The sequence below is a fragment of the Carcharodon carcharias genome, assembly GCF_017639515.1.
Source record: "Carcharodon carcharias isolate sCarCar2 chromosome 19 unlocalized genomic scaffold, sCarCar2.pri SUPER_19_unloc_8, whole genome shotgun sequence".
Classification (NCBI taxonomy): Eukaryota; Metazoa; Chordata; class Chondrichthyes; order Lamniformes; family Lamnidae; genus Carcharodon; species Carcharodon carcharias.
This window is the reverse complement of record NW_024470572.1, coordinates 125,601-153,183: the sequence shown is the minus strand read 5'-3', so window position 1 is coordinate 153,183 and position 27,583 is coordinate 125,601. Positions and strand designations below refer to the sequence as shown.

The following is a 27,583-nucleotide window of genomic DNA, read 5'->3' as shown; positions in this document are numbered from 1 at the left end:
TTCCTGAGATTGACATAACTGAGAGTGACATTACTGAGAGTGACATTACTGAGAGTGACATTACTGAGACTGATATTACTGAGAGTGATATTGCTGAGATAGACATTACTGAGAGTGACATTACTGAGAGTGACAGTACTGAGAGTGATATTGCTGAGATTGACATTACTGAGAGTGATAATACTGAGAGTGATATTACTGAGAGTGATATTACTGAGAGTGATATTGTTCAGAGTGACATTACTGAGAGTGACATTACTGAGAGTGACATTACAGAGAGTGATATTACTGTGAGTGACATTGCTGAGAGTGATATTAATGAGAGTGATATTGCTGAGAGTGATATTGCTGAGAGTGATTTTACTGAGAGTGATATTGCTGAGAGTGATATTGCTGAGAGTGACATTGCTGAGAGTGATATTACTGAGAGTGATACTGCGGAGAGTGATATTACTGAGAGTGACATTACTGAGAGTGGTATTACTGAGAGTGACCTTACTGAGAGTGAAATTACTGAAGTCATATTGCTGAGAGTGATATTGCTGTGATTGATTTTACTGAGAGTGATATTGCTGAGAGTGATATTGCTGAGAGTTATATGCTGAGAGTGATATTGCTGAGAGTGATATTGCGTAGAGTGTTATTACTGAGAGTGATATTAATGAGAGTGACATTACAGAGACTGATATTGCTGACAGTGACATTACTGAGAGTGATATCACTGAGAGTGATATTACTGAGAGTGATATTGCAGAGAGTGACATTACTGAGATTGATATTTCTGAGAGTGATATTGCTGAAAGTGACATTACTGAGAGTGATATTGCTGAAAGTGGTAGTACTGAGAGTGACATTACTGAGAGTGATATTGCTGAGAGGGACATTACTAATAGTGATATTGCTGAGAGTGATATTGCTGAGAGTGATATTGCTGAGAGTGATATTGCGTAGAGTGTTATTACTGAGAGTGATATTGCTGAGAGTGACATTACTGAGACTGATATTGCTGACAGTGACATTACTGAGAGTGATATTACTGAGAGTGATCTTACTGAGAGTGATATTGCTGAGTGTGACATTACTTTGAGTGATATTGCTGAGCGTGATATTACTGAGAGTGATATTGCTGAGAGCGACATTACTGAGACTGATATTGCGGAGCGTGACATTACTGAGAGTCATATTACTGAGAGTGATATTACTGAGAATGATATTGCTGAGAGTGACATTACTCAGAGTGATATTACTGAGAGTGATATTTCTGAGAGTGATATTGCTGAGAGTGACATTATTGAGAGTGATATTGCTGAGAGTGACATTACTGAGAGTGACATTACTGAGAGTGATATTGCTGAGAGTGACATTACTGAGAGTGATAATACTGAGAGTGATATTACTGAGAGTGATATTACTGAGACTGATATTGCTGAGCGTGACATTACTGAGAGACATATTACAGAGAGTGATATTACTGAGAATGATATTGCTGAGAGTGACATTACTGAGAGTGATATTGCTGAGAGTGATATTGCTGAGAGTGATATTGCTGAGAGTGTTAATACTGAGAGTGATATTGCTGAGAGTGATATTACTCAGAGTGATATTACTGAGAGTGACCTTACTGAGAGTGACATTGCTGAGAGTGCCATTACTGAGAGTGATATTACTGAGAGTGATATTACTGAGAGTGATATTGCTGAGAGTGATACTACTGAGAGTGACATTACTGAGATTGACAACACTGAGAGTGATATTGCTGAGAGTGACATTACTGAGAGTGATATTACTGAGAGTGATATTGCTGAGAGTGATATTTCTGAGAGTGATATTACTGAGAGTGATATTACTGAGAGTGACATTACTGAGAGTGATATTACTGAGAGTGATATTGCTGCGAGTGATATTACTGAGAGAGATATTACTGAATGTGATATTACTGAGAGTGATATTACTGAGAGTGATATTACTGAGAGTGATATTACTGAGAGTGACTTTACTGAGAGTGATATTACTGAGAGTGATATTACTGAGAGTGACATTTCTGAGCGTGTCATTACTGAGAGTGACATGACTGAGAGTGATATTACTGAGCGTGACATTACTGAGAGTGATATTGCTGAGAGTGATATTACTGAGAGTGTTATTACTGAGAGTGACATTACTGAGCGTGACATTACTGAGAGTGATATTGCTGTGAGTGATATTACTGAGAGTGATATTGCTCAGAGTGACATTACTGAGAGTGATATTGCTGAGAGTGATATTGCTGAGAGTGACATTACTGAGAGTGATATTGCTGAAATTGGTATTACTGAGAGTGACATTACTGAGAGTGATATTGCTGAGAGGGACATTACTGATAGTGGTATTACTGAGAGTGACATTACTGAGAGTGATATTGCTGAGAGGGACATTACTGATAGTGATAATGCTGAGAGTGATATTGCTGAGAGTGATATTGCTGAGAGTGATATTGCTGAGAGTGATATTGCGTAGAGTGTTATTACTGAGAGTGATATTGCTGAGAGTGATATTACTGAGACTGATATTACTGACAGTGACATTACTGAGAGTGATATTACTGAGAGTGATATTACTGAGAGTGATATTGCTGAGAATGACATTACTGAGAGTGATATTGCTGAGAGTGATATTACTGAGAGTGATATTGCTGAGAGTGACATTACTGAGAATGAAATTGCTGAGCGTGACATTACTGAGAGTCATATTACTGAGAGTGATATTACTGAGAATGATATTGCTGAGAGTGACATTGCTGAGAGTGATATTACTGAGAGTGATATTACTGAGAGTGATATTGCTGAGAGGGACATTACTGAGAGTGATATTGCTGAGAGTGATATTGCTGAGAGTGACATTACTGAGAGTGATATTACTGAGAGTGATATTACTGAGACTGATATTGCTGAGCGTGACATTACTGAGAGTCATATTACTGAGAGTGATATTACTGAGAATGATTTTGCTGAGAGTGACATTACAAATAGAGTGATATTGCTGAGAGTGATATTGCTGAGAGTGACATTACTGATAGTTATATTACTGAGAGTGATATTACTGAGAGTGATATCGCTGACAGTGATATTACTGAGATTGATATTACTGAGAGTGACATTACTGAGAGTGATATTACTGAGAGTGATATTGCTGAGAGTGATATTACTGAGAGTGATATTACTGAATGTGACATTACTGAGAGTGATATTACTGAGAGTGACATTACTGAGAGTGATATTACTGAGAGTGACATTGCTGAGAGTGACTTTACTGAGAGTGATATTACTGAGACTGACATTACTGAGCGTGGCATTACTGAGTGTGATATTGCGGAGAGTGACATTACTGAGAGTGATAATACTGAGAGTGACATTGCTGAGAGTGATATTGCTGAGAGTGACATTAAGGAGAGTGATATTACTGAGAGTGACATTACTGAGAGTGACATTACTGAGAGTGATATTACTGAGAGCTTTATTGCTGAGATTGATATTGCTGAGATTGACGTTGCTGAGAGTGACATTACTGAGAGTGACATTACTGAGAGTGATATTACTGAGAGTGACATTACTGAGAGTGAAATTACTGAGAGTGATATTGCTGAGAGTGATATTGCTTAGAGTGATATTGCTGAGAATGATATTGCCGAGAGTGATATTGCTGAGAGCGATATTGCGTAGAGTGTTATTACTGAGAGTGATATTGCTGAGAGTGACATTACTGAGATTGACAACACTGAGAGTGATATTGCTGAGAGTGACATTACTGATAGTTATATTACTGAGAGTGATATTACTGAGAGTGATATCGCTGACAGTGATATTACTGAGATTGATATTACTGAGAGTGACATTACTGAGAATGATATTACTGAGAGTGATATTACTGAGAGTGATATTCCTGAGATTGACATAACTGAGAGTGACATTACTGAGAGTGACATTACTGAGAGTGACATTACTGAGACTGATATTACTGAGAGTGATATTGCTGAGATAGACATTACTGAGAGTGACATTACTGAGAGTGACAGTACTGAGAGTGATATTGCTGAGATTGACATTACTGAGAGTGATAATACTGAGAGTGATATTACTGAGAGTGATATTACTGAGAGTGATATTGTTCAGAGTGACATTACTGAGAGTGACATTACTGAGAGTGACATTACAGAGAGTGATATTACTGTGAGTGACATTGCTGAGAGTGATATTAATGAGAGTGATATTGCTGAGAGTGATATTGCTGAGAGTGATTTTACTGAGAGTGATATTGCTGAGAGTGATATTGCTGAGAGTGACATTGCTGAGAGTGATATTACTGAGAGTGATACTGCGGAGAGTGATATTACTGAGAGTGACATTACTGAGAGTGGTATTACTGAGAGTGAACTTACTGAGAGTGAAATTACTGAAGTCAAATTGCTGAGAGTGATATTGCTGTGATTGATTTTACTGAGAGTGATATTGCTGAGAGTGATATTGCTGAGAGTTATATGCTGAGAGTGATATTGCTGAGAGTGATATTGCGTAGAGTGTTATTACTGAGAGTGATATTACTGAGAGTGATATTACTGAGAGTGATACTACTGAGAGTGACATTACTGAGATTGACAACACTGAGAGTGATATTGCTGAGAGTGACATTACTGAGAGTGATATTGCTGAGAGTGATGTTACTGAGATTGATATTACTGAGAGTGACATTACTGAGAGTGATATTACTGAGAGTGATATTGCTGCGAGTGATATTACTGAGAGAGATATTACTGAATGTGATATTACTGAGAGTGATATTACTGAGAGTGACATTACTGAGAGTGATATTACTGAGAGTGACATTGCTGAGAGTGACTTTACTGAGAGTGATATTACTGAGAGTGACATTTCTGAGCGTGTCATTACTGAGAGTGACATGACTGAGAGTGATATTACTGAGCGTGACATTACTGAGAGTGATATTGCTGAGAGTGATATTACTGAGAGTGTTATTACTGAGAGTGACATTACTGAGCGTGACATTACTGAGAGTGATATTACTGAGAGTGACATTACTGAGCGTGACATTACTGAGAGTGATATTGCTGAGAATGATATTGCTGAGAGTGATATTGCTGAGAGCGTTATTGCTGTGATTGACATTACTGAGAGTGATATTGCTGAGAGTGCCATTACTGAGAGTGACATTACTGAGAGTGACATTGCTGAGCGTGACATTACTGAGAGTGATATTGCTGAGATTGACATTATTCAGAGTGACATTACTGAGAGTGACATTATTGATCGTGACATTACTGAGAGTGATATTCCTGTGAGTGATATTGCTGAGAGTGACATTGCTGTGAGTGATATTGCTGATAGTGATATTGCTGAGAGTGATTTTGCTGAGGGTGATATTACTGATAGTGATATTGCTGAATGTGACATTACTGAGATTCACATTACTGAGTGTGATATTGCTGAGAGTGACATTACTGAGATTGATATTACTGAGAGTGACATTACTGAGAGTGACATTACTGAGAGTGGCATTACTGAGAGTGATATTACTGAGAGTGATATTACTGAGAGTGATACTACTGAGAGTGACATTACTGAGATTGACAACACTGAGAGTGATATTGCTGAGAGTGACATTACTGATAGTTATATTACTGAGAGTGATATTACTGAGAGTGATATTGCTGAGAGTGATGTTACTGAGATTGATATTACTGAGAGTGACATTATTGAGAGTGATATTACTGAGAGTGATATTGCTGCGAGTGATATTACTGAGAGAGATATTACTGAATGTGATATTACTGAGAGTGATATTACTGAGAGTGACATTACTGAGAGTGATATTACTGAGAGTGACATTGCTGAGAGTGACTTTACTGAGAGTGATATTACTGAGAGTGACATTTCTGAGCGTGTCATTACTGAGAGTGACATGACTGAGAGTGATATTACTGAGCGTGACATTACTGAGAGTGATATTGCTGAGAGTGATATTACTGAGAGTGTTATTACTGAGAGTGACATTACTGAGCGTGACATTACTGAGAGTGATATTACTGAGAGTGACATTACTGAGCATGACATTACTGAGAGTGATATTGCTGAGAATGATATTGCTGAGAGTGATATTGCTGAGAGCGTTATTGCTGTGATTGACATTACTGAGAGTGATATTGCTGAGAGTGCCATTACTGAGAGTGACATTACTGAGAGTGACATTGCTGAGCGTGACATTACTGAGAGTGATATTGCTGAGATTGACATTATTCAGAGTGACATTACTGAGAGTGACATTATTGATCGTGACATTACTGAGAGTGATATTCCTGTGAGTGATATTGCTGAGAGTGACATTGCTGTGAGTGATATTGCTGATAGTGATATTGCTGAGAGTGATTTTGCTGAGGGTGATATTACTGATAGTGATATTGCTGAATGTGACATTACTGAGATTCACATTACTGAGTGTGATATTGCTGAGAGTGACATTACTGAGATTGATATTACTGAGAGTGACATTACTGAGAGTGACATTACTGAGAGTGGCATTACTGAGAGTGATATTACTGAGAGTGATATTGCTGAGAGTTACATTACTGAGAGTGACATTACTGAGAGTGGCATTACTGAGAGTGATATTGCTGAGAGTGACATTACTGAGTGTGACATTACTGAGAGAGACATTACTGAGATTGATATTACTGAGATTGATATTGCTGAGAATGACATTACTGAGAGTGACATCACTGAGAGTGATATTACTGCGAATGATATTACTGAGAGTGATATTGCTGAGAGTGACATTACTGAGAGTGACATTACTGAGAGTGATATTACTGAGAGTGATATTCCTGAGATTGACATAACTGAGAGTGACATTACTGACAGTGACATTACTGAGAGTGACATTACTGAGAGTGATATTACTGAGAGTGATATTGCTGAGATAGACATTACTGAGAGTGACATTACTGAGAGTGACAGTACTGAGAGTGATATTGCTGAGATTGACATTACTGAGAGTGATAATACTGAGAGTGATATTACTGAGAGTGATATTACTGAGAGTGATATTGCTCAGAGTGACATTACTGAGAGTGACATTACTGAGAGTGACATTACAGAGAGTGATATTACTGTGAGTGACATTGCTGAGAGTGATATTAATGAGAGTGAAATTGCTGAGAGTGATATTGCTGAGAGTGATTTTACTGAGAGTGATATTGCTGAGAGTGATATTGCTGAGAGTGACATTGCTGAGAGTGATATTACTGAGAGTGATACTGCGGAGAGTGATATTACTGAGAGTGACATTACTGAGAGTGGTATTACTGAGAGTGACCTTACTGAGAGTGAAATTACTGAAGTCATATTGCTGAGAGTGATATTGCTGTGATTGATTTTACTGAGAGTGATATTGCTGAGAGTGATATTGCTGAGAGTTATATGCTGAGAGTGATATTGCTGAGAGTGATATTGCGTAGAGTGTTATTACTGAGAGTGATATTACTGAGAGTGACATTACAGAGACTGATATTGCTGACAGTGACATTACTGAGAGTGATATTACTGAGAGTGATATTACTGAGAGTGATATTGCAGAGAGTGACATTACTGAGATTGATATTTCTGAGAGTGATATTGCTGAAAGTGACATTACTGAGAGTGATATTGCTGAAAGTGGTAGTACTGAGAGTGACATTACTGAGAGTGATATTGCTGAGAGGGACATTACTAATAGTGATATTGCTGAGAGTGATATTGCTGAGAGTGATATTGCTGAGAGTGATATTGCGTAGAGTGTTATTACTGAGAGTGATATTGCTGAGAGTGACATTACTGAGACTGACATTGCTGACAGTGACATTACTGAGAGTGATATTACTGAGAGTGATCTTACTGAGAGTGATATTGCTGAGTGTGACATTACTTTGAGTGATATTGCTGAGCGTGATATTACTGAGAGTGATATTGCTGAGAGCGACATTACTGAGACTGATATTGCGGAGCGTGACATTACTGAGAGTCATATTACTGAGAGTGATATTACTGAGAATGATATTGCTGAGAGTGACATTACTCAGAGTGATATTACTGAGAGTGATATTTCTGAGAGTGATATTGCTGAGAGTGACATTATTGAGAGTGATATTGCTGAGAGTGACATTACTGAGAGTGACATTACTGAGAGTGATATTGCTGAGAGTGACATTACTGAGAGTGATATTACTGAGAGTGATATTACTGAGAGTGATATTACTGAGACTGATATTGCTGAGCGTGACATTACTGAGAGACATATTACAGAGAGTGATATTACTGAGAATGATATTGCTGAGCGTGACATTACTGAGAGTGATATTGCTGAGATTGACATTATTCAGAGTGACATTACTGAGAGTGACATTATTGATCGTGACATTACTGAGAGTGATATTCCTGTGAGTGATATTGCTGAGAGTGACATTGCTGTGAGTGATATTGCTGATAGTGATATTGCTGAGAGTGATTTTGCTGAGGGTGATATTACTGATAGTGATATTGCTGAATGTGACATTACTGAGATTCACATTACTGAGTGTGATATTGCTGAGAGTGACATTACTGAGATTGATATTACTGAGAGTGACATTACTGAGAGTGACATTACTGAGAGTGGCATTACTGAGAGTGATATTACTGAGAGTGATATTGCTGAGAGTGACATTACTGAGAGTGACATTACTGAGAGTGGCATTACTGAGAGTGATATTGCTGAGAGTGACATTACTGAGAGTGATATTATTGAGAGTGATATTGCTGAGATTGACATTACTGAGTGTGACATTACTGAGAGAGACATTAATGAGATTGATATTACTGAGATTGATATTGCTGAGAATGACATTACTGAGAGTGACATCACTGAGAGTGATATTACTGCGAATGATATTACTGAGAGTGATATTGCTGAGAGTGACATTACTGTGAGTGACATTACTGAGAGTGATATTACTGAGAGTGATATTCCTGAGATTGACATAACTGAGAGTGACATTACTGAGAGTGACATTACTGAGAGTGACATTACTGAGACTGATATTACTGAGAGTGATATTGCTGAGATAGACATTACTGAGAGTGACATTACTGAGAGTGACAGTACTGAGAGTGATATTGCTGAGATTGACATTACTGAGAGTGATAATACTGAGAGTGATATTACTGAGAGTGATATTACTGAGAGTGATATTGTTCAGAGTGACATTACTGAGAGTGACATTACTGAGAGTGACATTACAGAGAGTGATATTACTGTGAGTGACATTGCTGAGAGTGATATTAATGAGAGTGATATTGCTGAGAGTGATATTGCTGAGAGTGATTTTACTGAGAGTGATATTGCTGAGAGTGATATTGCTGAGAGTGACATTGCTGAGAGTGATATTACTGAGAGTGATACTGCGGAGAGTGATATTACTGAGAGTGACATTACTGAGAGTGGTATTACTGAGAGTGACCTTACTGAGAGTGAAATTACTGAAGTCATATTGCTGAGAGTGATATTGCTGTGATTGATTTTACTGAGAGTGATATTGCTGAGAGTGATATTGCTGAGAGTTATATGCTGAGAGTGATATTGCTGAGAGTGATATTGCGTAGAGTGTTATTACTGAGAGTGATATTAATGAGAGTGACATTACAGAGACTGATATTGCTGACAGTGACATTACTGAGAGTGATATCACTGAGAGTGATATTACTGAGAGTGATATTGCAGAGAGTGACATTACTGAGATTGATATTTCTGAGAGTGATATTGCTGAAAGTGACATTACTGAGAGTGATATTGCTGAAAGTGGTAGTACTGAGAGTGACATTACTGAGAGTGATATTGCTGAGAGGGACATTACTAATAGTGATATTGCTGAGAGTGATATTGCTGAGAGTGATATTGCTGAGAGTGATATTGCGTAGAGTGTTATTACTGAGAGTGATATTGCTGAGAGTGACATTACTGAGACTGATATTGCTGACAGTGACATTACTGAGAGTGATATTACTGAGAGTGATCTTACTGAGAGTGATATTGCTGAGTGTGACATTACTTTGAGTGATATTGCTGAGCGTGATATTACTGAGAGTGATATTGCTGAGAGCGACATTACTGAGACTGATATTGCGGAGCGTGACATTACTGAGAGTCATATTACTGAGAGTGATATTACTGAGAATGATATTGCTGAGAGTGACATTACTCAGAGTGATATTACTGAGAGTGATATTTCTGAGAGTGATATTGCTGAGAGTGACATTATTGAGAGTGATATTGCTGAGAGTGACATTACTGAGAGTGACATTACTGAGAGTGATATTGCTGAGAGTGACATTACTGAGAGTGATATTACTGAGAGTGATATTACTGAGAGTGATATTACTGAGACTGATATTGCTGAGCGTGACATTACTGAGAGACATATTACAGAGAGTGATATTACTGAGAATGATATTGCTGAGAGTGACATTACTGAGAGTGATATTGCTGAGAGTGATATTGCTGAGAGTGATATTGCTGAGAGTGATATTGCTGAGAGTGTTAATACTGAGAGTGATATTGCTGAGAGTGATATTACTCAGAGTGATATTACTGAGAGTGACCTTACTGAGAGTGACATTGCTGAGAGTGCCATTACTGAGAGTGATATTACTGAGAGTGATATTACTGAGAGTGATATTGCTGAGAGTGATACTACTGAGAGTGACATTACTGAGATTGACAACACTGAGAGTGATATTGCTGAGAGTGACATTACTGAGAGTGATATTTCTGAGAGTGATATTACTGAGAGTGATATTACTGAGAGTGACATTACTGAGAGTGATATTACTGAGAGTGATATTGCTGCGAGTAATATTACTGAGAGAGATATTACTGAATGTGATATTACTGAGAGTGATATTACTGAGAGTGATATTACTGAGAGTGATATTACTGAGAGTGACTTTACTGAGAGTGATATTACTGAGAGTGATATTACTGAGAGTGACATTTCTGAGCGTGTCATTACTGAGAGTGACATGACTGAGAGTGATATTACTGAGCGTGACATTACTGAGAGTTATATTGCTGAGAGTGATATTACTGAGAGTGTTATTACTGAGAGTGACATTACTGAGCGTGACATTACTGAGAGTGATATTGCTGTGAGTGATATTACTGAGAGTGATATTGCTCAGAGTGACATTACTGAGAGTGATATTGCTGAGAGTGATATTGCTGAAATTGGTATTACTGAGAGTGACATTACTGAGAGTGATATTGCTGAGAGGGACATTACTGATAGTGGTATTACTGAGAGTGACATTACTGAGAGTGATATTGCTGAGAGGGACATTACTGATAGTGATAATGCTGAGAGTGATATTGCTGAGAGTGATATTGCTGAGAGTGATATTGCTGAGAGTGATATTGCGTAGAGTGTTATTACTGAGAGTGATATTGCTGAGAGTGATATTACTGAGACTGATATTACTGACAGTGACATTACTGAGAGTGATATTACTGAGAGTGATATTACTGAGAGTGATATTGCTGAGAATGACATTACTGAGAGTGATATTGCTGAGAGTGATATTACTGAGAGTGATATTGCTGAGAGTGACATTACTGAGAATGAAATTGCTGAGCGTGACATTACTGAGAGTCATATTACTGAGAGTGATATTACTGAGAATGATATTGCTGAGAGTGACATTGCTGAGAGTGATATTACTGAGAGTGATATTACTGAGAGTGATATTGCTGAGAGGGACATTACTGAGAGTGATATTGCTGAGAGTGATATTGCTGAGAGTGACATTACTGAGAGTGATATTACTGAGAGTGATATTACTGAGACTGATATTGCTGAGCGTGACATTACTGAGAGTCATATTACTGAGAGTGATATTACTGAGAATGATTTTGCTGAGAGTGACATTACAAATAGAGTGATATTGCTGAGAGTGATATTGCTGAGAGTGACATTACTGATAGTTATATTACTGAGAGTGATATTACTGAGAGTGATATCGCTGACAGTGATATTACTGAGATTGATATTACTGAGAGTGACATTACTGAGAGTGATATTACTGAGAGTGATATTGCTGAGAGTGATATTACTGAGAGTGATATTACTGAATGTGACATTACTGAGAGTGATATTACTGAGAGTGACATTACTGAGAGTGATATTACTGAGAGTGACATTGCTGAGAGTGACTTTACTGAGAGTGATATTACTGAGACTGACATTACTGAGCGTGGCATTACTGAGTGTGATATTGCGGAGAGTGACATTACTGAGAGTGATAATACTGAGAGTGACATTGCTGAGAGTGATATTGCTGAGAGTGACATTAAGGAGAGTGATATTACTGAGAGTGACATTACTGAGAGTGACATTACTGAGAGTGATATTACTGAGAGCTTTATTGCTGAGATTGATATTGCTGAGATTGACGTTGCTGAGAGTGACATTACTGAGAGTGACATTACTGAGAGTGATATTACTGAGAGTGACATTACTGAGAGTGAAATTACTGAGAGTGATATTGCTGAGAGTGATATTGCTTAGAGTGATATTGCTGAGAATGATATTGCCGAGAGTGATATTGCTGAGAGCGATATTGCGTAGAGTGTTATTACTGAGAGTGATATTGCTGAGAGTGACATTACTGAGATTGACAACACTGAGAGTGATATTGCTGAGAGTGACATTACTGATAGTTATATTACTGAGAGTGATATTACTGAGAGTGATATCGCTGACAGTGATATTACTGAGATTGATATTACTGAGAGTGACATTACTGAGAATGATATTACTGAGAGTGATATTACTGAGAGTGATATTCCTGAGATTGACATAACTGAGAGTGACATTACTGAGAGTGACATTACTGAGAGTGACATTACTGAGACTGATATTACTGAGAGTGATATTGCTGAGATAGACATTACTGAGAGTGACATTACTGAGAGTGACAGTACTGAGAGTGATATTGCTGAGATTGACATTACTGAGAGTGATAATACTGAGAGTGATATTACTGAGAGTGATATTACTGAGAGTGATATTGTTCAGAGTGACATTACTGAGAGTGACATTACTGAGAGTGACATTACAGAGAGTGATATTACTGTGAGTGACATTGCTGAGAGTGATATTAATGAGAGTGATATTGCTGAGAGTGATATTGCTGAGAGTGATTTTACTGAGAGTGATATTGCTGAGAGTGATATTGCTGAGAGTGACATTGCTGAGAGTGATATTACTGAGAGTGATACTGCGGAGAGTGATATTACTGAGAGTGACATTACTGAGAGTGGTATTACTGAGAGTGACCTTACTGAGAGTGAAATTACTGAAGTCATATTGCTGAGAGTGATGTTGCTGTGATTGATTTTACTGAGAGTGATATTGCTGAGAGTGATATTGCTGAGAGTTATATGCTGAGAGTGATATTGCTGAGAGTGATATTGCGTAGAGTGTTATTACTGAGAGTGATATTACTGAGAGTGACATTACAGAGACTGATATTGCTGACAGTGACATTACTGAGAGTGATATTACTGAGAGTGATATTACTGAGAGTGATATTGCAGAGAGTGACATTACTGAGATTGTTATTTCTGAGAGTGATATTGCTGAAAGTGACATTACTGAGAGTGATATTGCTGAAAGTGGTAGTACTGAGAGTGACATTACTGAGAGTGATATTGCTGAGAGGGACATTACTAATAGTGATATTGCTGAGAGTGATATTGCTGAGAGTGATATTGCGTAGAGTATTATTACTGAGAGTGATATTGCTGAGAGTGACATTACTGAGACTGATATTGCTGACAGTGACATTACTGAGAGTGATATTACTGAGAGTGATCTTACTGAGAGTGATATTGCTGAGTGTGACATTACTTTGAGTGATATTGCTGAGCGTGATATTACTGAGAGTGATATTGCTGAGAGCGACATTACTGAGACTGATATTGCGGAGCGTGACATTACTGAGAGTCATATTACTGAGAGTGATATTACTGAGAATGATATTGCTGAGAGTGACATTACTCAGAGTGATATTACTGAGAGTGATATTTCTGAGAGTGATATTGCTGAGAGTGACATTATTGAGAGTGATATTGCTGAGAGTGACATTACTGAGAGTGACATTACTGAGAGTGATATTGCTGAGAGTGACATTACTGAGAGTGATATTACTGAGAGTGATATTACTGAGAGTGATATTACTGAGACTGATATTGCTGAGCGTGACATTACTGAGAGACATATTACAGAGAGTGATATTACTGAGAATGATATTGCTGAGAGTGACATTACTGAGAGTGATATTGCTGAGAGTGATATTGCTGAGAGTGATATTGCTGAGAGTGATATTGCTGAGAGTGTTAATACTGAGAGTGATATTGCTGAGAGTGATATTACTCAGAGTGATATTACTGAGAGTGACCTTACTGAGAGTGACATTGCTGAGAGTGACATTACTGAGAGTGATATTACTGAGAGTGATATTACTGAGAGTGATATTGCTGAGAGTGATACTACTGAGAGTGACATTACTGAGATTGACAACACTGAGAGTGATATTGCTGAGAGTGACATTACTGAGAGTGATATTACTGAGAGTGATATTGCTGAGAGTGATATTGCTGAGAGTGATATTACTGAGAGTGATATTACTGAGTTTGACATTACTGAGAGTGATATTACTGAGAGTGATATTGCTGAGAGTGATATTACTGAGAGTGATATTACTGAATGTGACATTACTGAGAGTGATATTACTGAGAGTGACATTACTGAGAGTGATATTACTGAGAGTGACATTGCTGAGAGTGACTTTACTGAGAGTGATATTACTGAGAGTGACATTACTGAGCGTGGCATTACTGAGTGTGATATTGCGGAGAGTGACATTACTGAGAGTGATAATACTGAGAGTGACATTGCTGCGAGTGATATTGCTGAGAGTGACATTAAGGAGAGTGATATTACTGAGAGTGACATTACTGAGAGTGACATTACTGAGAGTGATATTACTGAGAGCGTTATTGCTGAGATTTATATTGCTGAGATTGACGTTGCTGAGAGTGACATTACTGAGAGTGACATTACTGAGAGTGATATTACTGAGAGTGACATTACTGAGAGTGATATTACTGAGAGCGTTATTGCTGAGATTGATATTGCTGAGATTGACGTTGCTGAGAGTGACATTACTGAGAGTGACATTACTAAGTGTGATATTACTGAGAGTGACATTACTGAGAGTGAAATTACTGAGAGTGATATTGCTGAGAGTGATATTGCTTAGTGTGATATTGCTGAGAGTGATATTGCCGAGAGTGATATTGCTGGGAGTGATATTGCCGAGAGTGATATTGCTGAGAGTGATATTGCGTAGAGTGTTATTACTGAGAGTGATATTGCTGAGAGTGACATTACTGAGATTGACAACACTGAGAGTGATATTGCTGAGAGTGACATTACTGATAGTTATATTACTGAGAGTGATATTACTGAGAGTGATATCGCTAACAGTGATATTACTGAGATTGATATTACTGAGAGTGACATTACTGAGAGTGATATTACTGAGAGTGATATTACTGAGAGTGATATTCCTGAGATTGACATAACTGAGAGTGACATTACTGAGAGTGACATTACTGAGAGTGACATTACTGAGACTGATATTACTGAGAGTGATATTGCTGAGATAGACATTACTGAGAGTGACATTACTGAGAGTGACAGTACTGAGAGTGATATTGCTGAGATTGACATTACTGAGAGTGATAATACTGAGAGTGATATTACTGAGAGTGATATTACTGAGAGTGATATTGTTCAGAGTGACATTACTGAGAGTGACATTACTGAGAGTGACATTACAGAGAGTGATATTACTGTGAGTGACATTGCTGAGAGTGATATTAATGAGAGTGATATTGCTGAGAGTGATATTGCTGAGAGTGATTTTACTGAGAGTGATATTGCTGAGAGTGATATTGCTGAGAGTGACATTGCTGAGAGTGATATTACTGAGAGTGATACTGCGGAGAGTGATATTACTGAGAGTGACATTATTGAGAGTGGTATTACTGAGAGTGACCTTACTGAGAGTGAAATTACTGAAGTCATATTGCTGAGAGTGATATTGCTGTGATTGATTTTACTGAGAGTGATATTGCTGAGAGTGATATTGCTGAGAGTTATATGCTGAGAGTGATATTGCTGAGAGTGATATTGCGTAGAGTGTTATTACTGAGAGTGATATTACTGAGAGTGACATTACAGAGACTGATATTGCTGACAGTGACATTACTGAGAGTGATATTACTGAGAGTGATATTACTGAGAGTGATATTGCAGAGAGTGACATTACTGAGATTGATATTTCTGAGAGTGATATTGCTGAAAGTGACATTACTGAGAGTGATATTGCTGAAAGTGGTAGTACTGAGAGTGACATTACTGAGAGTGATATTGCTGAGAGGGACATTACTAATAGTGATATTGCTGAGAGTGATATTGCTGAGAGTGATATTGCTGAGAGTGATATTGCGTAGAGTGTTATTACTGAGAGTGATATTGCTGAGAGTGACATTACTGAGACTGATATTGCTGACAGTGACATTACTGAGAGTGATATTACTGAGAGTGATCTTACTGAGAGTGATATTGCTGAGTGTGACATTACTTTGAGTGATATTGCTGAGCATGATATTACTGAGAGTGATATTGCTGAGAGCGACATTACTGAGACTGATATTGCGGAGCGTGACATTACTGAGAGTCATATTACTGAGAGTGATATTACTGAGAATGATATTGCTGAGAGTGACATTACTCAGAGTGATATTACTGAGAGTGATATTTCTGAGAGTGATATTGCTGAGAGTGACATTATTGAGAGTGATATTGCTGAGAGTGACATTACTGAGAGTGACATTACTGAGAGTGATATTGCTGAGAGTGACATTACTGAGAGTGATATTACTGAGAGTGATATTACTGAGAGTGATATTACTGAGACTGATATTGCTGAGCGTGACATTACTGAGAGACATATTACAGAGAGTGATATTACTGAGAATGATATTGCTGAGAGTGACATTACTGAGAGTGATATTGCTGAGAGTGATATTGCTGAGAGTGATATTGCTGAGAGTGATATTGCTGAGAGTGTTAATACTGAGAGTGATATTGCTGAGAGTGATATTACTCAGAGTGATATTACTGAGAGTGACCTTACTGAGAGTGACATTGCTGAGAGTGACATTACTGAGAGTGATATTACTGAGAGTGATATTACTGAGAGTGATATTGCTGAGAGTGATACTACTGAGAGTGACATTACTGAGATTGACAACACTGAGAGTGATATTGCTGAGAGTGACATTACTGAGAGTGATATTACTGAGAGTGATATTGCTGAGAGTGATATTGCTGAGAGTGATATTGCTTAGTGTGATATTGCTGAGAGTGATATTGCCGAGAGTGATATTGCTGGGAGTGATATTGCCGAGAGTGATATTGCTGAGAGTGATATTGCGTAGAGTGTTATTACTGAGAGTGATATTGCTGAGAGTGACATTACTGAGATTGACAACACTGAGAGTGATATTGCTGAGAGTGACATTACTGATAGTTATATTACTGAGAGTGATATTACTGAGAGTGATATCGCTAACAGTGATATTACTGAGATTGATATTACTGAGAGTGACATTACTGAGAGTGATATTACTGAGAGTGATATTACTGAGAGTGATATTCCTGAGATTGACATAACTGAGAGTGACATTACTGAGAGTGACATTACTGAGAGTGACATTACTGAGACTGATATTACTGAGAGTGATATTGCTGAGATAGACATTACTGAGAGTGACATTACTGAGAGTGACAGTACTGAGAGTGATATTGCTGAGATTGACATTACTGAGAGTGATAATACTGAGAGTGATATTACTGAGAGTGATATTACTGAGAGTGATATTGTTCAGAGTGACATTACTGAGAGTGACATTACTGAGAGTGACATTACAGAGAGTGATATTACTGTGAGTGACATTGCTGAGAGTGATATTAATGAGAGTGATATTGCTGAGAGTGATATTGCTGAGAGTGATTTTACTGAGAGTGATATTGCTGAGAGTGATATTGCTGAGAGTGACATTGCTGAGAGTGATATTACTGAGAGTGATACTGCGGAGAGTGATATTACTGAGAGTGACATTATTGAGAGTGGTATTACTGAGAGTGACCTTACTGAGAGTGAAATTACTGAAGTCATATTGCTGAGAGTGATATTGCTGTGATTGATTTTACTGAGAGTGATATTGCTGAGAGTGATATTGCTGAGAGTTATATGCTGAGAGTGATATTGCTGAGAGTGATATTGCGTAGAGTGTTATTACTGAGAGTGATATTACTGAGAGTGACATTACAGAGACTGATATTGCTGACAGTGACATTACTGAGAGTGATATTACTGAGAGTGATATTACTGAGAGTGATATTGCAGAGAGTGACATTACTGAGATTGATATTGCTGAGAGTGATATTGCTGAAAGTGACATTACTGAGAGTGATATTGCTGAAAGTGGTAGTACTGAGAGTGACATTACTGAGAGTGATATTGCTGAGAGGGACATTACTAATAGTGATATTGCTGAGAGTGATATTGCTGAGAGTGATATTGCTGAGAGTGATATTGCGTAGAGTGTTATTACTGAGAGTGATATTGCTGAGAGTGACATTACTGAGACTGATATTGCTGACAGTGACATTACTGAGAGTGATATTACTGAGAGTGATCTTACTGAGAGTGATATTGCTGAGTGTGACATTACTTTGAGTGATATTGCTGAGCATGATATTACTGAGAGTGATATTGCTGAGAGCGACATTACTGAGACTGATATTGCGGAGCGTGACATTACTGAGAGTCATATTACTGAGAGTGATATTACTGAGAATGATATTGCTGAGAGTGACATTACTCAGAGTGATATTACTGAGAGTGATATTTCTGAGAGTGATATTGCTGAGAGTGACATTATTGAGAGTGATATTGCTGAGAGTGACATTACTGAGAGTGACATTACTGAGAGTGATATTGCTGAGAGTGACATTATTGAGAGTGATATTACTGAGAGTGATATTACTGAGAGTGATATTACTGAGACTGATATTGCTGAGCGTGACATTACTGAGAGACATATTACTGAGAGTGATATTACTGAGAATGATATTGCTGAGAGTGACATTACTGAGAGTGATATTGCTGAGAGTGATATTGCTGAGAGTGATATTGCTGAGAGTGATATTGCTGAGAGTGATATTACTGAGAGTGTTATACTGAGAGTGACATTACTGAGAATGACATTACTCAGAGTGATATTACTGAGAGCGATATTACTGAGAGTGATATTACAGAGAGTTATGTTGCTGAGAGTGATATTGCTGAGAGTGACATTACTGAGAGTGATATTGCTTAGAATGACATTACGGAGAGTGATATTGCTGAGAGTGATTTTGCTGAGAGTGATATTACTGAGAATGATATTGCTGAGAGTGACATTACTCAGAGTGATATTACTGAGAGTGATATTTCTGAGAGTGATATTGCTGAGAGTGACATTATTGAGAGTGATATTGCTGAGAGTGACATTACTGAGAGTGACATTACTGAGAGTGATATTGCTGAGAGTGACATTACTGAGAGTGATATTACTGAGAGTGATATTACTGAGAGTGATATTACTGAGACTGATATTGCTGAGCGTGACATTACTGAGAGACATATTACAGAGAGTGATATTACTGAGAATGATATTGCTGAGCGTGACATTACTGAGAGTGATATTGCTGAGATTGACATTATTCAGAGTGACATTATTGATCGTGACATTACTGAGAGTGATATTCCTGTGAGTGATATTGCTGAGAGTGACATTGCTGTGAGTGATATTGCTGATAGTGATATTGCTGAGAGTGATTTTGCTGAGGGTGATATTACTGATAGTGATATTGCTGAATGTGACATTACTGAGATTCACATTACTGAGTGTGATATTGCTGAGAGTGACATTACTGAGATTGATATTACTGAGAGTGACATTACTGAGAGTGACATTACTGAGAGTGGCATTACTGAGAGTGATATTACTGAGAGTGATATTGCTGAGAGTGACATTACTGAGAGTGACATTACTGAGAGTGGCATTACTGAGAGTGATATTGCTGAGAGTGACATTACTGAGAGTGATATTATTGAGAGTGATATTGCTGAGATTGACATTACTGAGTGTGACATTACTGAGAGAGACATTAATGAGATTGATATTACTGAGATTGATATTGCTGAGAATGACATTACTGAGAGTGACATCACTGAGAGTGATATTACTGCGAATGATATTACTGAGAGTGATATTGCTGAGAGTGACATTACTGTGAGTGACATTACTGAGAGTGATATTACTGAGAGTGATATTCCTGAGATTGACATAACTGAGAGTGACATTACTGAGAGTGACATTACTGAGAGTGACATTACTGAGACTGATATTACTGAGAGTGATATTGCTGAGATAGACATTACTGAGAGTGACATTACTGAGAGTGACAGTACTGAGAGTGATATTGCTGAGATTGACATTACTGAGAGTGATAATACTGAGAGTGATATTACTGAGAGTGATATTACTGAGAGTGATATTGTTCAGAGTGACATTACTGAGAGTGACATTACTGAGAGTGACATTACAGAGAGTGATATTACTGTGAGTGACATTGCTGAGAGTGATATTAATGAGAGTGATATTGCTGAGAGTGATATTGCTGAGAGTGATTTTACTGAGAGTGATATTGCTGAGAGTGATATTGCTGAGAGTGACATTGCTGAGAGTGATATTACTGAGAGTGATACTGCGGAGAGTGATATTACTGAGAGTGACATTACTGAGAGTGGTATTACTGAGAGTGACCTTACTGAGAGTGAAATTACTGAAGTCATATTGCTGAGAGTGATATTGCTGTGATTGATTTTACTGAGAGTGATATTGCTGAGAGTGATATTGCTGAGAGTTATATGCTGAGAGTGATATTGCTGAGAGTGATATTGCGTAGAGAGATATTACTGAGAGTGATATTAATGAGAGTGACATTACAGAGACTGATATTGCTGACAGTGACATTACTGAGAGTGATATCACTGAGAGTGATATTACTGAGAGTGATATTGCAGAGAGTGACATTACTGAGATTGATATTTCTGAGAGTGATATTGCTGAAAGTGACATTACTGAGAGTGATATTGCTGAAAGTGGTAGTACTGAGAGTGACATTACTGAGAGTGATATTGCTGAGAGGGACATTACTAATAGTGATATTGCTGAGAGTGATATTGCTGAGAGTGATATTGCTGAGAGTGATATTGCGTAGAGTGTTATTACTGAGAGTGATATTGCTGAGAGTGACATTACTGAGACTGATATTGCTGACAGTGACATTACTGAGAGTGATATTACTGAGAGTGATCTTACTGAGAGTGATATTGCTGAGTGTGACATTACTTTGAGTGATATTGCTGAGCGTGATATTACTGAGAGTGATATTGCTGAGAGCGACATTACTGAGACTGATATTGCGGAGCGTGACATTACTGAGAGTCATATTACTGAGAGTGATATTACTGAGAATGATATTGCTGAGAGTGACATTACTCAGAGTGATATTACTGAGAGTGATATTTCTGAGAGTGATATTGCTGAGAGTGACATTATTGAGAGTGATATTGCTGAGAGTGACATTACTGAGAGTGACATTACTGAGAGTGATATTGCTGAGAGTGACATTACTGAGAGTGATAATACTGAGAGTGATATTACTGAGAGTGATATTACTGAGACTGATATTGCTGAGCGTGACATTACTGAGAGACATATTACAGAGAGTGATATTACTGAGAATGATATTGCTGAGAGTGACATTACTGAGAGTGATATTGCTGAGAGTGATATTGCTGAGAGTGATATTGCTGAGAGTGATATTGCTGAGAGTGTTAATACTGAGAGTGATATTGCTGAGAGTGATATTACTCAGAGTGATATTACTGAGAGTGACCTTACTGAGAGTGACATTGCTGAGAGTGCCATTACTGAGAGTGATATTACTGAGAGTGATATTACTGAGAGTGATATTGCTGAGAGTGATACTACTGAGAGTGACATTACTGAGATTGACAACACTGAGAGTGATATTGCTGAGAGTGACATTACTGAGAGTGATATTACTGAGAGTGATATTGCTGAGAGTGATATTTCTGAGAGTGATATTACTGAGAGTGATATTACTGAGAGTGACATTACTGAGAGTGATATTACTGAGAGTGATATTGCTGCGAGTGATATTACTGAGAGAGATATTACTGAATGTGATATTACTGAGAGTGATATTACTGAGAGTGATATTACTGAGAGTGATATTACTGAGAGTGACTTTACTGAGAGTGATATTACTGAGAGTGATATTACTGAGAGTGACATTTCTGAGCGTGTCATTACTGAGAGTGACATGACTGAGAGTGATATTACTGAGCGTGACATTACTGAGAGTGATATTGCTGAGAGTGATATTACTGAGAGTGTTATTACTGAGAGTGACATTACTGAGCGTGACATTACTGAGAGTGATATTGCTGTGAGTGATATTACTGAGAGTGATATTGCTCAGAGTGACATTACTGAGAGTGATATTGCTGAGAGTGATATTGCTGAGAGTGACATTACTGAGAGTGATATTGCTGAAATTGGTATTACTGAGAGTGACATTACTGAGAGTGATATTGCTGAGAGGGACATTACTGTTAGTGGTATTACTGAGAGTGACATTACTGAGAGTGATATTGCTGAGAGGGACATTACTGATAGTGATAATGCTGAGAGTGATATTGCTGAGAGTGATATTGCTGAGAGTGATATTGCTGAGAGTGATATTGCGTAGAGTGTTATTACTGAGAGTGATATTGCTGAGAGTGATATTACTGAGACTGATATTACTGACAGTGACATTACTGAGAGTGATATTACTGAGAGTGATATTACTGAGAGTGATATTGCTGAGAATGACATTACTGAGAGTGATATTGCTGAGAGTGATATTACTGAGAGTGATATTGCTGAGAGTGACATTACTGAGAATGAAATTGCTGAGCGTGACATTACTGAGAGTCATATTACTGAGAGTGATATTACTGAGAATGATATTGCTGAGAGTGACATTGCTGAGAGTGATATTACTGAGAGTGATATTACTGAGAGTGATATTGCTGAGAGTGACATTACTGAGAGTGATATTGCTGAGAGTGATATTGCTGAGAGTGACATTACTGAGAGTGATATTACTGAGAGTGATATTACTGAGAGTGATATTGCTGAGAGTGACATTACTGAGAGTGATATTACTGAGAGTGATATTACTGAGAGTGATATTGCTGAGAGTGACATTACAAGAGAGTGATATTGCTGAGAGTGATATTGCTGAGAGTGACATTACTGATAGTTATATTACTGAGAGTGATATTACTGAGAGTGATATAGCTGAGAGTGATATTACTGAGATTGATATTACTGAGAGTGACATTACTGAGAGTGATATTACTGAGAGTGATATTGCTGAGAGTGATATTACTGAGAGTGATATTACTGAGAGTGACATTACTGAGAGTGATATTACTGAGAGTGATATTACTGAGAGTGATATTACTGAGAGTGACATTGCTGAGAGTGACTTTACTGAGAGTGATATTACTGAGAGTGACATTACTGAGAGTGACATTACTGAGAGTGATATTGCTGAGAGTGACATTACTGAGAGTGATAATACTGAGAGTGACATTGCTGAGAGTGATATTGCTGAGAGTGACATTAAGGAGAGTGATATTACTGAGAGTGACATTACTGAGAGTGACATTACTGAGAGTGATATTACTGAGAGCGATATTGCTGAGATTGATATTGCTGAGATTGACGTTGCTGAGAGTGACATTACTGAGAGTGACATTACTGAGTGTGATATTACTGAGAGTGAAATTACTGAGAGTGATATTGCCGAGAGTGATATTGCTGAGAGTGATATTGCGTAGAGTGTTATTACTGAGAGTGATATTGCTGAGAGTGACATTACTGAGACTGATATTGCGTAGAGTGTTATTACTGACGAGTGATATTGCTGAGAGTGACATTACTGAGATTGACAACACTGAGAGTGATATTGCTGAGAGTGACATTACTGATAGTTATATTACTGAGAGTGATATTACTGAGAGTGATATCGCTGACAGTGATATTACTGAGATTGATATTACTGAGAGTGACATTACTGAGAATGATATTACTGAGAGTGATATTACTGAGAGTGATATTCCTGAGATTGACATAACTGAGAGTGACATTACTGAGAGTGACATTACTGAGAGTGACATTACTGAGACTGATATTACTGAGAGTGATATTGCTGAGATAGACATTACTGAGAGTGACATTACTGAGAGTGACAGTACTGAGAGTGATATTGCTGAGATTGACATTACTGAGAGTGATAATACTGAGAGTGATATTACTGAGAGTGATATTACTGAGAGTGATATTGTTCAGAGTGACATTACTGAGAGTGGCATTACTGAGAGTGACATTACAGAGAGTGATATTACTGTGAGTGACATTGCTGAGAGTGATATTAATGAGAGTGATATTGCTGAGAGTGATATTGCTGAGAGTGATTTTACTGAGAGTGATATTGCTGAGAGTGATATTGCTGAGAGTGACATTGCTGAGAGTGATATTACTGAGAGTGATACTGCTGAGAGTGATATTACTGAGAGTGACATTACTGAGAGTGATATTACAGAGAGTGACATTACTGAGATTGAAATTACTGAGAGTGATATTGCTGAGAGTGATATTGCTGAGAGTGATATTACTGAGAGTGATATTACAGAGAGTGATATTACTGAGAGTGACATTGCTGAGAGTGATATTACTGAGAGTGATATTGCTGAGAGTGATATTGCTGAGAGTGATATTACTGAGAGTGATATTACTGAGAGTGATATTGCTGAGAGTGACATTACTGAGAGTGATATTACTGAGAGTGATTACTGAGAGTGATATTACTGAGAGTGATATTGCTGAGACTGGTATTACTGAGAGTGACATTACTGAGAGTGAAATTACTGAGAGTGATATTGCTGAGAGTGATGTTGCTGAGAGTGATATTACTCAGAGTGATATTACTGGGAGTGACATTACTGAGAGTGATATTGCTGAGAGTGATATTGCTGAGAGTGATATTGCTTAGAGTGATATTACTGAGAGTGATATTGCTGAGAGTGACATTACTGAGACTGATATTGCTGACAGTGACATTACTGAGAGTGATATTACTGAGAGTGATCTTACTGAGAGTGATATTGCTGAGTGTGACATTACTTTGAGTGATATTGCTGAGCGTGATATTACTGAGAGTGATATTGCTGAGAGCGACATTACTGAGACTGATATTGCGGAGCGTGACATTACTGAGAGTCATATTACTGAGAGTGATATTACTGAGAATGATATTGCTGAGAGTGACATTACTCAGAGTGATATTACTGAGAGTGATATTTCTGAGAGTGATATTGCTGAGAGTGACATTATTGAGAGTGATATTGCTGAGAGTGACATTACTGAGAGTGACATTACTGAGAGTGATATTGCTGAGAGTGACATTACTGAGAGTGATATTACTGAGAGTGATATTACTGCGAATGATATTACTGAGAGTGATATTGCTGAGAGTGACATTACTGAGAGTGACATTACTGAGAGTGATATTACTGAGAGTGATATTCCTGAGATTGACATAACTGAGAGTGACATTACTGACAGTGACATTACTGAGAGTGACATTACTGAGAGTGATATTACTGAGAGTGATATTGCTGAGATAGACATTACTGAGAGTGACATTACTGAGAGTGACAGTACTGAGAGTGATATTGCTGAGATTGACATTACTGAGAGTGATATTACTGAGAGTGATATTACTGAGAGTGATATTACTGAGAGTGATATTGTTCAGAGTGACATTACTGAGAGTGACATTACTGAGAGTGACATTACTGAGAGTGATATTACTGTGAGTGACATTGCTGAGAGTGATATTAATGAGAGTGAAATTGCTGAGTGTGATATTGCTGAGAGTGATTTTACTGAGAGTGATATTGCTGAGAGTGATATTGCTGAGAGTGACATTGCTGAGAGTGATATTACTGAGAGTGATACTGCGGAGAGTGATATTACTGAGAGTGACATTACTGAGAGTGGTATTACTGAGAGTGATACTGAGAGTGACATTACTGAGAGTGATATTACTGAGAGTGATATTGCTGAGAGTGATATTACTGAGAGTGATATTACTGAGAGTGATATTGCTGAGAGTGATATTACTGAGAGTGATATTACTGAGAGTGATATTACTGAGAGTGATATTGCTGAGAGTGATATTACTGAGAGTGATATTACTGAGAGTGATATTACTGAGAGTGATATTGCTGAGAGTGATATTACTGAGAGTGATATTACTGAGAGTGATATTACTGAGAGTGATATTGCTGAGATTGAAATTACTGAGAGTGATATTACTGAGAGTGATATTACTGAGAGTGACATTACTGAGAGTGATATTACTGAGAGTGATATTACTGAGAGTGACATTACTGAGAGTGATATTACTGAGAGTGACATTACTGAGAGTGATATTGCTGAGAGTGATATTACTGAGAGTGATATTGCTGAGAGTGATATTACTGAGAGTGATATTACTGAGAGTGATATTGCTGAGAGTGACATTACTGAGACTGACATTGCTGACAGTGACATTACTGAGAGTGATATTACTGAGAGTGATCTTACTGAGAGTGATATTGCTGAGTGTGACATTACTTTGAGTGATATTGCTGAGCGTGATATTACTGAGAGTGATATTGCTGAGAGCGACATTACTGAGACTGATATTGCGGAGCGTGACATTACTGAGAGTCATATTACTGAGAGTGATATTACTGAGAATGATATTGCTGAGAGTGACATTACTCAGAGTGATATTACTGAGAGTGATATTTCTGAGAGTGATATTGCTGAGAGTGACATTATTGAGAGTGATATTGCTGAGAGTGACATTTACTGAGAGTGACATTACTGAGAGTGATATTGCTGAGAGTGACATTACTGAGAGTGATATTACTGAGAGTGATATTACTGAGAGTGATATTACTGAGACTGATATTGCTGAGCGTGACATTACTGAGAGACATATTACAGAGAGTGATATTACTGAGAATGATATTGCTGAGCGTGAATTACTGAGAGTGATATTGCTGAGATTGACATTATTCAGAGTGACATTACTGAGAGTGACATTATTGATCGTGACATTACTGAGAGTGATATTCCTGTGAGTGAT

The 27,583-nt window shown here is 37.8% G+C and overlaps 1 protein-coding gene across 1 annotated transcript in view; it reads right to left on the bottom strand.

Moving 5' to 3' along the window:
- Positions 1-11,308: 11,308 nt before the first annotated feature.
- Positions 11,309-27,583, bottom strand: part of LOC121273432 (protein PF14_0175-like) — a gene marked incomplete at both ends in the record, with an annotated part of 118,560 nt that continues 102,285 nt past the window's right edge. Inside the window, 2 exons of the mRNA XM_041180615.1 lie at positions 11,309-11,382; positions 12,886-12,899. Coding sequence (XP_041036549.1) covers positions 11,309-11,382; positions 12,886-12,899 — 88 coding nt within the window. The remainder of the gene's footprint in view (positions 11,383-12,885; positions 12,900-27,583) is intronic.